The 13919-nt window shown below is 49.2% G+C and overlaps 1 protein-coding gene across 2 annotated transcripts; it reads left to right on the top strand.

Moving 5' to 3' along the window:
* The first annotated feature begins 2138 nt into the window (after positions 1 to 2138).
* On the top strand, positions 2139 to 5785 carry LOC132344501 (testis-specific Y-encoded protein 3-like). Of its 2 annotated transcripts, XM_059884126.1 has the most exons (6): positions 2140 to 2885; positions 3483 to 3560; positions 3703 to 3814; positions 3956 to 4101; positions 4221 to 4307; positions 5566 to 5785. In XM_059884126.1, the coding sequence occupies exons 1-6, from the start codon at positions 2358 to 2360 to the stop codon at positions 5587 to 5589; spliced, it is 975 nt and encodes a 324-aa protein (XP_059740109.1). In that variant the 5' UTR covers positions 2140 to 2357; the 3' UTR covers positions 5590 to 5785. The 2 variants fall into 2 exon arrangements, with proteins under 2 accessions (XP_059740110.1, XP_059740109.1); XM_059884127.1 differs by lacking the exon at positions 3483 to 3560 and having other exon boundaries at positions 2139 to 2906.
* Positions 5786 to 13919: the final 8134 nt, after the last annotated feature.

Here is a 13919-nt window from a genome sequence, read left to right as displayed (position 1 = left end):
TCATCTTCCTCGAACTCAAGTATTTAACTCAGCATACTCTCCTCAAGAACATGTATTGCATACGGGGCTACCATTTATTTTTTCACTGCCGGAATTATACTGGACATGTGATGTACTTCCAACCATTATTTTGGGGCCATAGTCACGTTACAGTGTTTCTTTGGTTTCTGCTGTGCGTGAATCAAGTTTTAGCTGTACGTGTATCCCGTCAATTTTGGATTTCCTTCCCATTTAGGCCACCACAGAGCAGTCGAGTCCCTTTCTTCTTTCACTTTTTCTTTTTATTAAATTCAACTGGGGGTTAATTATGATACAATATTGTAATGGCTTCTGCCATGCATCAACATTAATAAGCCATAAGTACACAGGGGTCCCAGCTATCCTGGAGCCGCTCCCACATCCCTGCCTACGCTATTCTTCGGGATTGCTCCAGAGCACTTGCTCTGCATTCCCTGATTCATGCAGATGAAAACCAGAAAGATGATTTTTCTGCATAAAATATGCAATTGTCCTTCTTTCACATGTGAGAACATGGGTGCAGAGGTTTCTACCTGAAATAGGAAATCGGTATTTCATGTATGAAAATCGACTTGCATCATTTTCTTCATCATATGTGGAATCTTGTGTCTCCCAGACGTATATCTGTGCACACGTTTTCCTACATGAGTGGGGAATTCTATATATTTTACATATGAAAAGTTGAGCCTACAATTCCCTTCTTGAATCCTGAAATTGTATACATTTCGTATATGAAGATCTCAATGAAAGTTTACTGACATGAAGTGTGAAATTAAGATCTGGCGAACCAATATGGAATTGGAATTATCTCTATTTCATAAATGAAATTCTGGGCACCACTGTTTCTTCGTGAAATACTTAACTCCTTGTATTTCTCATGCATAAATCAAGGACTGTCCACCATGAAATAAGGAGTTCTCTATACTTCCTGTATCCAAATCTAGGCATGATTCTCCCTCATGGAAGATGGACTTCTCTATATTTCACATCTGAAGATCAGAATGAACATTTTCCCGTTAGAAATAAAGACATCTATGCATTTCATGCGATCCACTGGTTCTTCAGTCTCTGAAACACCTGTTGGCATTTGTGGCTCTGTGTGTTGCACGCATGTGTGTACTTGTGTCACGTGTTTGTGTGTGTTTGTGGGGGGGTGTGGGGGGTGGGGTGGGGTGTGGTGGGTCTGTGAGTGTGTCAGGACTAAGGGAGGTAGGTGCTCAGTGTGAAACAGCAGACATCCTAGGAGAAAGAGCGTGAGCAGTGGAAACTGTCCAGGCACTTAACCTGAGTGTGCCCACCTGAGCTAGGCGGCCCGGACGTAGGAGTAACTAATGGTCAGGAGGAGCACTTTGGTCCACTTGAAACACTTGCAGGAATAGCTCTGTGCCTCTGGCAAGTGCATCTGCAGGCGCACATCCTTAGCTACGTGGGCGCCTGCCCTAAGCCACGGGCCGGGGGAAAGGCCGAGGGCTGACAGATCGTAGGCCAGGGGCTCCAGGCTGGTTGGGCTTGCGGCTGCATCGTGGGGCTTGGACAGCTAGCCGAGGAAAGTGCTCTGCATCTTCCTCAGAGGAGGGCTGCATTCCTGACAACTGCTCAAGCCTAAGGCACAAGTTTAGCCATGACTCTGCAGCAGGTGCACATGGGTGAGGTCGGCGTAAGCCCGCCCCCACCCGGGCCCCCGCCCCGCTTCCCCATCCCCCTCCACCGCGCACTCCTCCCCCAAACCCCCCTACCCTGCCCGCCTCCCTCCTACTCCCCCCACCCCCACCCCGTGGCTTGCGGTTTGGATCGGAGGAGAGCAACTCTGTCCCTGAGGTACCCAGGAACCCTGTCTTCCTGAGTGTGTCCCTGAGCACACGGGCGCGCTGCCCCAGGGGCAACTTCAAGCTTGAGGACTGTTGCAGCTTCAGGTGGCCCTGGCTCTCCCAGTCGCTGCTCGGGCGCGGCTGCACTGCTAGGCAGGCAAAAGGCTTGCCAGGACACGCCCACTTTGCGCTGGGCCGACATTGGCCGCCTGTCACAGGCTGGCAGAGGGCCCAGGATTCCAAGGGGCGTGTCCCAGGAGCGAACCGCTTTAGACTCCATTTGATTGGTTCTGGGATGAGGTCAGGAGGTCAGGGTGGAGAGTTCAGCCCCTTCCCGTCGCCATAGTAGGCGGGCCTGGTGGCAGAGGGTTCTGCGCATGCGTCTCTCCCTTTCGCCGTTCCCTGGCTCTTGCCCAGTAACCCGTCGGGAGTAGGACCACGTAGACTGCGGCCGGCGGGCGGCCCGTGAGGGCCGTCTGCCGTGCTCTAGCGTCCAGCTTGTTTGCAGTTCCGGGCTTCGGCGAGAATACCATGGAGAGTGAGACGGGGCCAGAGGAAGGCGGCAGCACTCCGGGATCCTGGATCTTAGTTGTGAGCCCGGGTCTTCATGAGGGAGGGGCCCTGGGGCCTACCAGCTCCGTGTGGGCGGCAGAGGCGATGCAGGCCGCAGGTGGTGCGCCAGGCGAGGAGGCCGCCCTCTTCTGGGTGGAGGCAGTGGAGGAAGGTGCAGCTGTGGAGGAGGGAGAGGTGGCGGGACTCGGGCAGGAGTTCCAGCTGCTGGTGTTGGACGTCATGGAGGAGGTGGAGGTGGTGGCATACGAGGAGCAGGAGCAGGTGTCCTCGGAGGAGCATGTCCACGACCATCCAAGGCCCGGAGCCCTGAGTGACCGGCCTGCACTGGAGGCGCTGGCGGCCCTGCAGCTGGAGCTGGAGCCCGTGAATAAGAAAGCCGAAAGGGCGCATGCTCGCCTGAAACATAAGACCAGTCAGCGGCGGAAGGTGCATCTAGAGCACAGAAGCGCCATCATCCAGGGCATCCGTGGCTTCTGGGTCGAAGTTGTATCCCTTGGTGTGGTGCTTGTGAGTTTTGTGTTTGTTTGTTTGTTTGTTTAAGCCGGGCTATGGCAGGAACAGTTTACAGATCTGGCAGTTCTGGTACCGTATTTACTTTTCTGGATGGTGGGTATTGGTTACCGTCCTGTATATCTGTTCCTGATCGTAGGTGTGATGTCCTTGCTGTTCTGGCTAGCCCAAATTGATAGTTGGGCTATACTTTGAGAGGTCCCTATCAGAATTGTCATTAGCACCAGGGTCTCTTCGGAGAGAAGGCTTGTCTGGAATGGGGGAGGGGTGGGGAAGTGTAAGTGGTCGTACGGGTTCTAGCTAGGAGTGCTTGTTTTCCCGAAGTAAGCTAACTTTCAAGGGGCTGAGATGAAGCTTATCCGGTTAGGAAGAGAACCTCCTCGTGGTAGGGCATTCATGGGCACAGCCTTGGACCTTGTGCGGCATTCATATAGCCCCGCGTGAACCGAAATGTGACGAGTTACCCAGTAGCAAGTTGAAGTCAAACAGGGAGGGCCATTCTACTCTTTAGGCTAGCTTTGTTCTTCCAGCACTTTTACCTCTAGCATCTAGAGGCTCCTTGACCTAAAGCAGTTTATGAACCACCCCCAAATGTCAGTTTTGATGAGCAAGCAAGATGCAGACATGCTTCACTTCATGACCAACTTGGAGGTCAGGCAGGGGACACTGATGATTGTGGAGGGGAGGTGACTGGGGAGGGGAGAGGGCATGGTCTATCCCTAACACAGGAAAGGACAGCTCTTCTGTAAAGAGGTTTCACACCCACCCCACCCCGCACACTTTGTCCTGGCAGGTGGAGGAATTCAGGCATCCCACTCGTCACTGCAAGATCACATTGTCCTTTCGGAGGAATAGGTATTTCCAGAATGAAGTGATTGTCAAGGAGTACCTGATGAAGGTCACCGGTGAGAAGCTGCTCCCTGGATCTTGGGTGGGGGCGGGGGTGGGTAGGGGTGGCGGGCGGTGGCCCGGTGGTTGGGGGCAGAAAAGTCTAGGTTGAATCGAAAAGTGATTTAGGTCTTTCTCCCAAACTGCTTTTCCTGCAGGATACCACGCATCTCATTCCACTCCAGTTCAGTGGCACCAGGGCTTTGAATGGAAGGCATACAGGCGCAGGCACCACGACAGCAGCGTTAACTTCTTCAACTGGTTCTTTGACCACAATTTCACAGGATCTGACTGGATTGCTGAGGTGGGGTCCCACGTGGCCACTGGGCCAGAACTGGTGACTTATGTCGGAGTTGTTGGCCGTGCACGGGAGGGCTCATGGTCTGGCCAGGCCTGTGCTGACCTTGCTCATTTCCCTGGCAGATCATCATAAGGGATCTGTGGCCCAATCCTTTGCAGTACTATGTGAGGAGGAAGGCTGCACCACAAAAGGTACCAGGAGGACGAGAGGTGAGGCGCCCAGGGGCCGAGCACTGGCATAAGTGTTGTCAAAAACTTGGGTCATTTATTCCACTTGTGAAGACAGTGAGACTCCGTGGAGTACAGAGTGACACCAGGGCATGAGGGAATCAGCAAGGGACAGCAAGGGTAGAGAACTGGGGTGAAGAACAGGTTCTAAGTAGAGAAGCTTGAGGTGGATGAAGTGGCCTGGACAGGCCAAAGCCACTGCAGTTTATATCTGAGGCAGCTGCACATGGCTGAACCGTCATTCCATGGCCAACAAGTCCAGCCTCAGGCTGCTCTTAAATTGGGACCCACCTGCTCTTCCTCATGAAGTCCCATTTCCAAAAAGGCCTGTGAGTCTCCTTTGTGCAAGGCGGTTCCCCCAGTGACCCATCATTTGATTCGATTCTGATCACCACACTCGTTTTGGTTTTTAATTTGCGTTTGCATCTTTTTCCTGCCACCCTCATTCTGAGCATACTGACCACTCTGCAGGATTATGGAGAATCCTCTTTTATTTATTTTAACTGGAGGATTATGACTTTACAATACCGTGACAGGTTTTGCTGTACATGGGCCAACATGAATCACCGATAGGGATACACGTGTCCCCCCAAATGCCGAACCCGCCACCCACCGACCTCCCCTGCCTGGCTGTCTGGGTTGCCCCCAACATGACTTTGGTTGCCTTGCTGCACGCGTCAAACTCGCACTGATCATCTGTTGTGCATAAGCTAATGTAAACGTTTTGGGGCTACTCTCTCACATTGACCCACCGTCACCACCTCCCACTGAGGCCAAAGTCTGTTCTTTATATGTCTGTTACTTCTTTGCTGCCCTGCATGTTGGATGTTCAGCACCACGTACAAGGTCCTCAACTCCATATATTTGTGTGAACGGACAGTGTTTGTCTTTCTCTTTCTGACTTACTTCACGCGGTATAGTAGGCTCCACGTTCATTCCATCTCATTAGAACTGACATGGACGCGTTCCATGTTAGTGCTGTGTAAGACACCGCTGTGTATGTGTACTCCAACTTCCTTATCCCTTCATCTGCTGATGGACACGTAGGCTGCTTCCACGTCCTAGCTATTGTAAATAGTTCTACGCTGAAGACTGGGATACCTGTTTTTTACTCTGTGCTTCTAGGGCATGTAAACGTCCACAGACACACCCCCCTGGGAACTGACTTGAAAGAATCAAGCTGTCTTTAGAGTTTCCGGGGAGGGTAAGTGTACATATCTCTGTCTCTCTGTTTTGAAAGGAACCCGATCCCCCCAGCTTTTGAGACACTTAACGATGGCGTGCCCCCCTTCACCTAAAACAGAAAACCGAAGAAGCTGCTTCACGTGAAGACCAATGGCCAGCATAGTTCTCTTGGACGGGAAAGTAGTGAAGAGTGGTCTGGTGCTGAAGTGGATCGACAGTGAGACACCAGTAACCCTGAATTCACTGCAAAGGAAAAATAAAAAGCATCAGCTGCATGCGTGCGTGTATTGTTTGGGCAGGTCCTCAGGACAAACACTTCAGCTGCATGTACGAGTGTCAGTTCACCGCGTGGGAATTACCAGTCTGTGGAGATTCATAGAGGGGGCTAAGTCGTATGTTGGGGTTGTGTCAGGGGGTGACGTTCTTCCTGTGGGGTGGGGGTTGGGGAGGACGGAGAAGGAGGATGAGGGGCCTATTGACTGTGGGTCTGGCAATTTTACAAGGGAAATGTGGCTGTTCGTGGAAAGGGTCTGGTGAACAAGGGCCAGAGATTGAAACAGTGGAATGCAATTCTGTTGGAAGGTGGTGGCCCAGGTATCTTCTCTGTTGCCTATCATCAGACACTTTAATAAGGGTACAGAACAAAGGAAAAGCCTTATCATTGAACTCGCTATGAACCTCGAAGGCCACATGTGTATGAGTGTGTATATGAGTGCACGGTCAGCTTTGCTGAGAGTCTGCTTCCCAGAGCTAGGGTTCCAGGTAACATCTTAGGGCATTGTGTATAAGGTATATGGAGGGGGGCTGTGGCCTAGGGAGAAAGTGAGGGGTGGGAAGGCAGTGAGGATACTAGTTTCTGGCAAAGGTGACCAGGGGAAAAGAGAAATTGCAAGGAATCAGATAAAGGAAAACAGATCCCGTCGTAGATGTTAGAGCTCATGTGAACTCTGTTATTTTTTCCAAGAACTCAGCTTCGGTATAGCGTGTCCAGGGGCAGAAGTGAGGGGAAAGAGGCTGTTAGGGTGAGCCTATGCAGCCATGTGGTCTGTGTCCCATGCTGCTGCTGCTGCTGCTGCTGCTGCAGCTCAGGGGTCAATATCCCTTTTTCCAGGAAGGCTTAAGGTCTTTGCCCAAGGCCCTCTGTCAGGCCAAGCTGTAGAAAAAGCATTTTTTCTCACCAGCCCTCTGGTGACAGTTTCTCTTCCTTGTGGAATGGCTCAGCACAGAATGTTTTCAACCACAAAGGAGCTGTCCTTCATCTAGGGCTTTGCCACTACTGTGTGGGCCAAGGGCCAGTGGGAACAGCTGGAGCACATGGAGCTCACTGAGGGACTGGTCGGCACTTAGGGTGGTCCTTCTGAAGTAGATGACTGCTTTCTGGAATCGCGTCCACCTCTGGATTGAGCAAAAGACAGACTGGCACAAATGGAGTAGGCAGAGTTCAGCGTCTGTCCCCCCACTGTTGTCCTCTCATCCCAGATAGAAGGGCTCCACCGTGGGCATGCCTGAGGGTGATGTCCCACATGAAGTTCTGTCTCGCATGAAGTTCTCACTCTACAACTTTTCTCCCTGAAGCAGCATCTCTTTTGAGGGCAAAGGGTAAAGTTCACAGGTTTTATGGATGTCCTCTTCACGGTGCCCTGCATGAGATCTCCTGCCCAGGGCCAGCTTTTGCATTTGACCATGTACACCCCAGCTTTGCCCCTTCTCCAGAGACGCATCTACAGCGCTAGAAGGCAAGGCTTGGCCGTCTCTGGGTGCTTTCTGAACAAGCAGCCCAGGAGACACTGGAAACATGTCTTCTTACTTTCTGAATCTGTCAACGTCCAAGAATCCGTGGGGCTCCGGCAGGCTGGTACCTGTCTTTCCCAGTCCTAGTTCAAAACAAAACAGAGCAGAAACTATGGTGTGATAACTCGACAGCGGGTGTGAGATGGCATACTGGGGCATGGTTTTCGGGACCTTAGACTGGGCTCATTCTAGGGACTGCATGGCATTTACCCACATTCAGAAGTTTCCGTAAGGCATTGCAAAGAAGTTAAAGACAAGAAAAGTTTAGGACAGGGTCCCCCAGTGCCTAATATTTCCTGCCAGTGCTTCAGGACCAGGGTTGGCATTAGCTCTAACCTGTCCTCGAGTGGAGTGCAGAGATAGTCTTCGTTGACTGGATGGTCATCCTCTGGAGACTTGCCGTGACTTGTGTCCCAGGCTCTCTAGGGCTTTCACTTGGGCCCTAAAGGCTAGGTGCTCTTAGAGTTGACTGCACACTTGGATGTGTCGTGTGAGGTTTTCTTCCGCCGAATATCGATGCGTGTGAGACTCGCCGGTTTAGTGATGAATTCACGCGCATTCTGGCTCAACCAGCCTGAGCTGCATTTGCTTCCTGTGCCCTGGATGTGTTCATGTTTTCCTCTGTTTAGAATGAAGACTGGGTGTCTCCATTGTGTTTGCCCATGAATGTGAGTTGATGTTTCTTCCTGTGGGTCTGCCTGTGCCTCCTGTCCTCTTTCATGTTGCACCCATGCTTGTGCCATTATGCACAGCTCTGCTGCCATATCTGTCTGAGTTCTTGCACGTCCCTATTCAACCTACATGCGTGGTGTTGCTCGTATTTACTCCTTCTTTGGTTAAGTTTGCGTATCTTTGTTAGACTGCATGTGAATTGGACCTATTCTTTCCTTCCTGGATCAAATGCTTCCAACATCTTGAATTGTGACTTTTTGAAAGACTTCCATGATATTTGTGCACATCAAGAAATGCTTTATCACAGGAATAGTTAACAGTGACCCACATGTGGAAACAAGAATACCCACACACTTACAGTAATGCCTGACGTGCAGGAACATCACTCATTGCAGGGAGAATATTGATTAGGATCACAGAGGGCAAAGATGTTGCAGGAATGCATATGTCAGGAAATGTTTTTGTTTTTCTCTGTCAGGAACGGTTTGGGGTTGACTTGTTAAGTGTTCTATAAACAGCGCCGCACGGTTGAAATACACTAACGTTTACCCCTACCCATGTGTCCTTGTGTTGATCATTCAACTGGCATTGCCCATGCAGAATTTCTTCATGATTGTCAGTAAATCATCCCCCAGGTGATAGGAATTGGGGCTTGCCTTTCTGTACAGAGAAAGTTGTGAAAGAGTTCTTGTCCTCAGTGACCTTCTATAGCCTAGGGAAAAGGCGGTGCGAGATCAATTTCAAGTTCAAAGTCCCTTGCTATTTCTGTGTCGTTTCTGGAAGGAAAGCCCAGGGAATGGAATCACACCAACCCGACTGGCACGGTGAACCAGTCCAAGGCAACAGGAGTAGAGAACACAGGCACAGGTCACTCCGCTGTCCACAGTGAGGACTTCCAACCCTGCCAACCTCTTTGGATATCAGTCCCACTCATGAGCCATTCCCATTCACCTTCCACGATATACCATAGAAGTAGAAGAGGACACTGACTTGATCAATTACCGAGTGAAAACATCAACCGGGGCAAAAAAAAAAAAAGAGTGGTGCTTACCAAAGTCCATTATCCTGGATCAGTAAACCAAAGTTCCGCATGTGTGCAAGTTGCTTTTCAGAATTGTTGGTGTGTGAGTGTGTGAGTGTGTGTATGAGTGTGTGTGTGCGTGCACGTGCGTGCAAACACATGTGCGCTGGGCAAAATGTGTGTGTGAACTCTCTGAACTGGCCTGGCTGGGGGATGGAAGAATGCACACTGAAAACATGAAAGAGCTTGTGTAAAGTACGACGATCTTGGGGCGGCAGAAACACTGGAGAAAAGCCCTGGAGGAAAGCCCAGGGATCTCACCCACGGAGCAAGCTGTACATGTAAACAGGCATGTAAGTGTAAACACGGATCCCTGAGGAGAAAGGAGAGGCAGGCCAAAAGCACCTGAGGCAAGTCAGGGAGGATGCTAAGGAGCAGAGCCAGAGTGGGCCAGACTCCCCGGCACAGAAGAGGGGCTACGCACAGCCCTTAGGACACCCGGCCACAAAGGGTTTTCTGTCCTCAGGTGAAGGAGCATTCTTTCCCCGACATGACCAGCCATATGAACACAGCTTGCCCTTTTCTCTAAGGTTTGGGAACTGTAGCAGCACTTAGCGCTGCTATGTGCAGCCTTTGCCAGTTTGAAACATCACTCCTTAAAAGGGTGTCCTAGGTTGATCCTCTCACCTGTCCCAGTCCCACAGGCCTGGGCTGATGGGGTAGGCTGGCGTGTGTTCTCACCTGGGGGCTGGATGAGAACAGAGCTACTTTGAAAGCGCCTCTGTACAATAAATGGGCAGACTTCAATTCCTCTGGCACTGGTGAGTCATGGCTCTTAGCGGGACACTGTTCTTAGCATCTCCGGATTGAGAGATGTTTCATCTCTAAATCTCTCTCTACACAGAGAAGTCCAGGTTTGTGTCACATTTGGACACGTGGGCAACAGTCTTTTACGTGAAGCGCGGAACTCGTTATTTCCCGAAAGAATACATGCATTAAGTTTTCTGCCAAGAAATGTGGCATTCTCTCTGTTTCACCTGTGAAAATCTCACCACAAACTTCCCAAAAGGGAAATGGAATTCTCTATATGTTATATGAATCACGGGTGCACGTGTTATTTGCCGGCATGAAATTTGGAATTCTGTGTATTTCCCGTATGAAAACCTGGGTGCTGACTTTTGCACATGAAATCTGGAATGTCGTGTATTAAACTTAGGAACATCAGGCCACTGATTTTAGCACACAAAATACGGAATTTTGATGACTTTACGTATGTAATCCGGGGCACTGATTTTTCCTCTGTTGAGTACGGATTTCCTTACATGTCTTTATCTTTCCTCTGTAAGAACATCGTGGCAGAGACTTAGTCCATGAGCTAATGAACTGTTTATATTTCATGTAGGAGAATCTGGGTCGTGATTTTCCTACATGAAACATGCAGTTCTCTGTATTTAATGAATGAACATCCGGGCACCGATTTTCCTAATGAATGAACATCCGGGCACCGATTTTCCTGCCTTGAATATGGGTTTCTCTATGTCGGCATTTGAAACTCCAGGCACGGAGCTTTTCCCCGCGAAATATGAAATTCTGGTATTTCACGTTGAATTGGGCATAAACAAGGTAACACGAAATACGGAATTTTTCATCTTTCTCATTTGAAAATCTGTGTGCTGACTTGCGTTATGAGTTACAGAACACTGTATATGTAACAACTGAAAGAATTGGCCTCGATTTTCCTACACAAAATATGGAATTTTCTATTTCATACATAAAGTGATTTTCACGCTTGAGGTATGAAGTCACTGTCAATGAAAACACGAAGTCAATCCTTGTTCAAGGTGATGAACAGGTAAGTCAAAAACCTTGAGCATGTGACCACACCTGAAAGGGGAACCCTGAATGTTCTGAAACTCTGAGACTGGATAAAACCTGGTCTTTTATGCAAAATGGGGGGACAGAAGTACTAACTAAGAGCCCTAACCCCAAGACCTGGATGTTTCCTCTTTAGCCACACTCACTCTTGAGCAGGGTTGCTTTAAAAAGCCACATGTAAGAACAATCAGTCTGGGGACAGCGGACAGCCGTGGTCAGCCGGCCTGGTGTGAATTCACAAGCAAGCTCTAAGGCAGGTCAAGTGGGGATTCTAGATCCTGGCTGCTACCATTCAAAATGCCAATTAGACATTCACGGATTATGTGACCCCGGACAACCTGTTTGACCTGGCCAGATCTCAGTGTGCTCATCTGTAACATGGGAGTGAGGACGTCCCTGAAACCCCACTGGTTGAGACCTAGCCTTCCAATGTGGGGGGTACGGTTTTGATTCCCTACTCAGGGAGATAAGATTCCCCAAGCCTTGTAGTCAACGACACCAAAACGTTTTGAAAGAAGGAAAGTACAGCAATATTACAACAAATTCAATAAAGACCTTACAAATTGTCCACACTAAACAAAAGTGTTACTGATATGAAGCCCAATGAGACATTAGGCTTTCTCTCAAAAGACATTAGGTGTTCACTCAAAAACCCGCTTTCATTCTACAGCTGTCTAGCAACTCCTGTTCTAGGCCCCAGCAGGGAGCAGAAGGGACTCCCCAGAGAGCTGCAATTCTGGTGGTGATTTTCACTCCCCGGGTTCTCCAGACATGAACCTGCACATCACTCCAGAGCACCCTCATCCGACAGCAAGCTTTACTTGCCCGGATTAGACAGTGAGCATGAAAGCATTCGGCAAATTAAGAGAGAAGTAGAGAGGAGGGCTGGGGTGGTGGACGGGACGCTTTGGGAATCTGGGATTACCAGGTGCAAACTCTTATACGTAAAATAAACAACAAGGTCCTCCTGTGTAGCACAGGGAACGACAATCAATATCCTGTGGTAAGCCATAATGGAAAGGAATATGAAAAAGTATGCGTGTATATAACTGAATCATTGTCTTGTACCGTCGAAATTAATACACCCTTCTACATCACCTATACTTCAATAAAATAAATTTTAAAAGACAGAAGACAGAACCTAAATGGAGAGTGTGCCCACAAGTGAACACAGAGCAGGCAAGCCTGGCCACCACATCCCTAACAAGGACCAGGCCAAGAGAACAGGTGAGTTGGGGAGGGATTCCACCACTTCCTGGTCCCCTTTAATTCCTGGAAAGACCCAAAGCTGGGCTTCCCCAATCCAACCACGGGCACTCACTCTGCTAGCGTACTCGGCGGTGCCTGCAGCGACATCAGCTGAAGCGGTGGCGATGGGCGCGCTGACCGAAGATGCAAGGGTGCTCGTGGGTCCTGAGCTGGGGACCAGGGGCGACGAATCCGTGTTGGTCACCAGGGTGATGGTGGAGGTTGATGGCTTCTGTGTGATCTCGTTCTGCTGGACACCTGAAAAAGCAAATGTGCTTGGTCTCCCCACCGCCTGGGGAAGGCTGTCCCAGCTCCAAGCGGCGGTGGGAGCAGGGCCCAATCCACACTCTTCGAGTTTCTCTGCTTTCAAGGGAAAACGACTCTCACCTTAGCCAAATTTGAGCAAGGCTCCACGGAGCCCTTTCTCAGTAAGGCCTGCACCTGGGTCTTTAAGTTTCCAACAGCTCAAGGCTGCATGCCTTGGATGACCCCCACCCCTTTAAAGTCCCCACCTACGAAAACTCAAGGCTGCCAATAGAAGTGACTATGTGCTCCACTCAACACTTAAGGATAGGGCCCGTTGCCCAGTCTCTACGGGAGGGCAGAAAGCCCGCCTTTAAGAGGTAACAGGGTTAGCAAACCCAGATATTCCGCATGGACCAACACCCCCTGCGCACGTTCTGTCAAACTGTCATTTTCTGACTCTATAGACTTCCCATGATTCCCCTTGCCTATTCCCAAATTCTCCCTTTAAAACCCCAGTTCCTTGTGTACACATTGGTGTTGGTGTCAGTTCATGCTGGGCATTTGGCCCTCCTGCAATAGTAAATAGAGGACTAAAATCTATCCAAAGCAATCGATAGGGTCAGTGTAGTCCCTATAAAGCTATGAGCAGTATTTGTCAGAGCACTAGGACCAGTCATTTCACAATTGGTATGGAAATCCAAAACACCTGGAAGAGCCAAAGCAATCTTGACAAAGAAGAATGGAACTGCAGGAATCAGCCTGCCTAACTTCAAGCTATACTACAAAGCCACAGTCATCAATGCAGTATGGTACTGGCACAAAGACAGAAACATAAGTCAATGGAACAAAAGAGAAAGCCCAGAGATTCATATCCGCAACTATGGACACCTTATCTTTGACAAAGCAGACGAGGATGTACAATGCAGAAAAGACAATCTCTTCAGCAAGGGGCGCTGGGAAAACTGGGCAACCACGCATAAAAGAATGAAACTACAACACTTGCTAACACCGCACACAAAATATAAACTCAAAATGGATCGAAGATCTAAACATGAGACCGCAAACGATTACACTGCTGGAGGAAAATTTAGGCAAAACACTCTCTGGTGTAAAGCACAGTAGGATCCTCTCTGGCGAACCTCCCAGAATAATGGGAATAAAAGCAAAACTAAAACAAATGGGACCTACTTAAACTTAAAAGCTTATGCTCAACGAAGGAAACTACAAGCAAAGTGGAAAGACAGAATTCAGAATGGGGGCAAATAATAGCAAATGAAGCAACTCGTAAAGAATTAATCTAAAAAATATACAAGCAACTCCTGCACTCAATTCCAGAAAAGTAGGCGACACAGGCCAAAATAAAAAAATAATAATAATCATGGGCCAAAGAAGTAAACAGACATTTCTCCAAAAAAGAAATACAGATGGCTATCAAACACATGAAAAGATGCGCAACATCCCTTACTATCAGGGAACCGCAAATCGAAACCACAACGAGGTACCATCTCAGGCCGGTCAGAATGGCTGTTGTCCAAAATCTACAGACAATGAATGTT

This window comes from Bos taurus, chromosome Y, assembly GCF_002263795.3.
Source record: "Bos taurus isolate L1 Dominette 01449 registration number 42190680 breed Hereford chromosome Y, ARS-UCD2.0, whole genome shotgun sequence".
In the NCBI taxonomy this organism is placed as follows: Eukaryota; Metazoa; Chordata; class Mammalia; order Artiodactyla; family Bovidae; genus Bos; species Bos taurus.
This window is presented reverse-complemented; position numbering and strand designations above follow the sequence as displayed.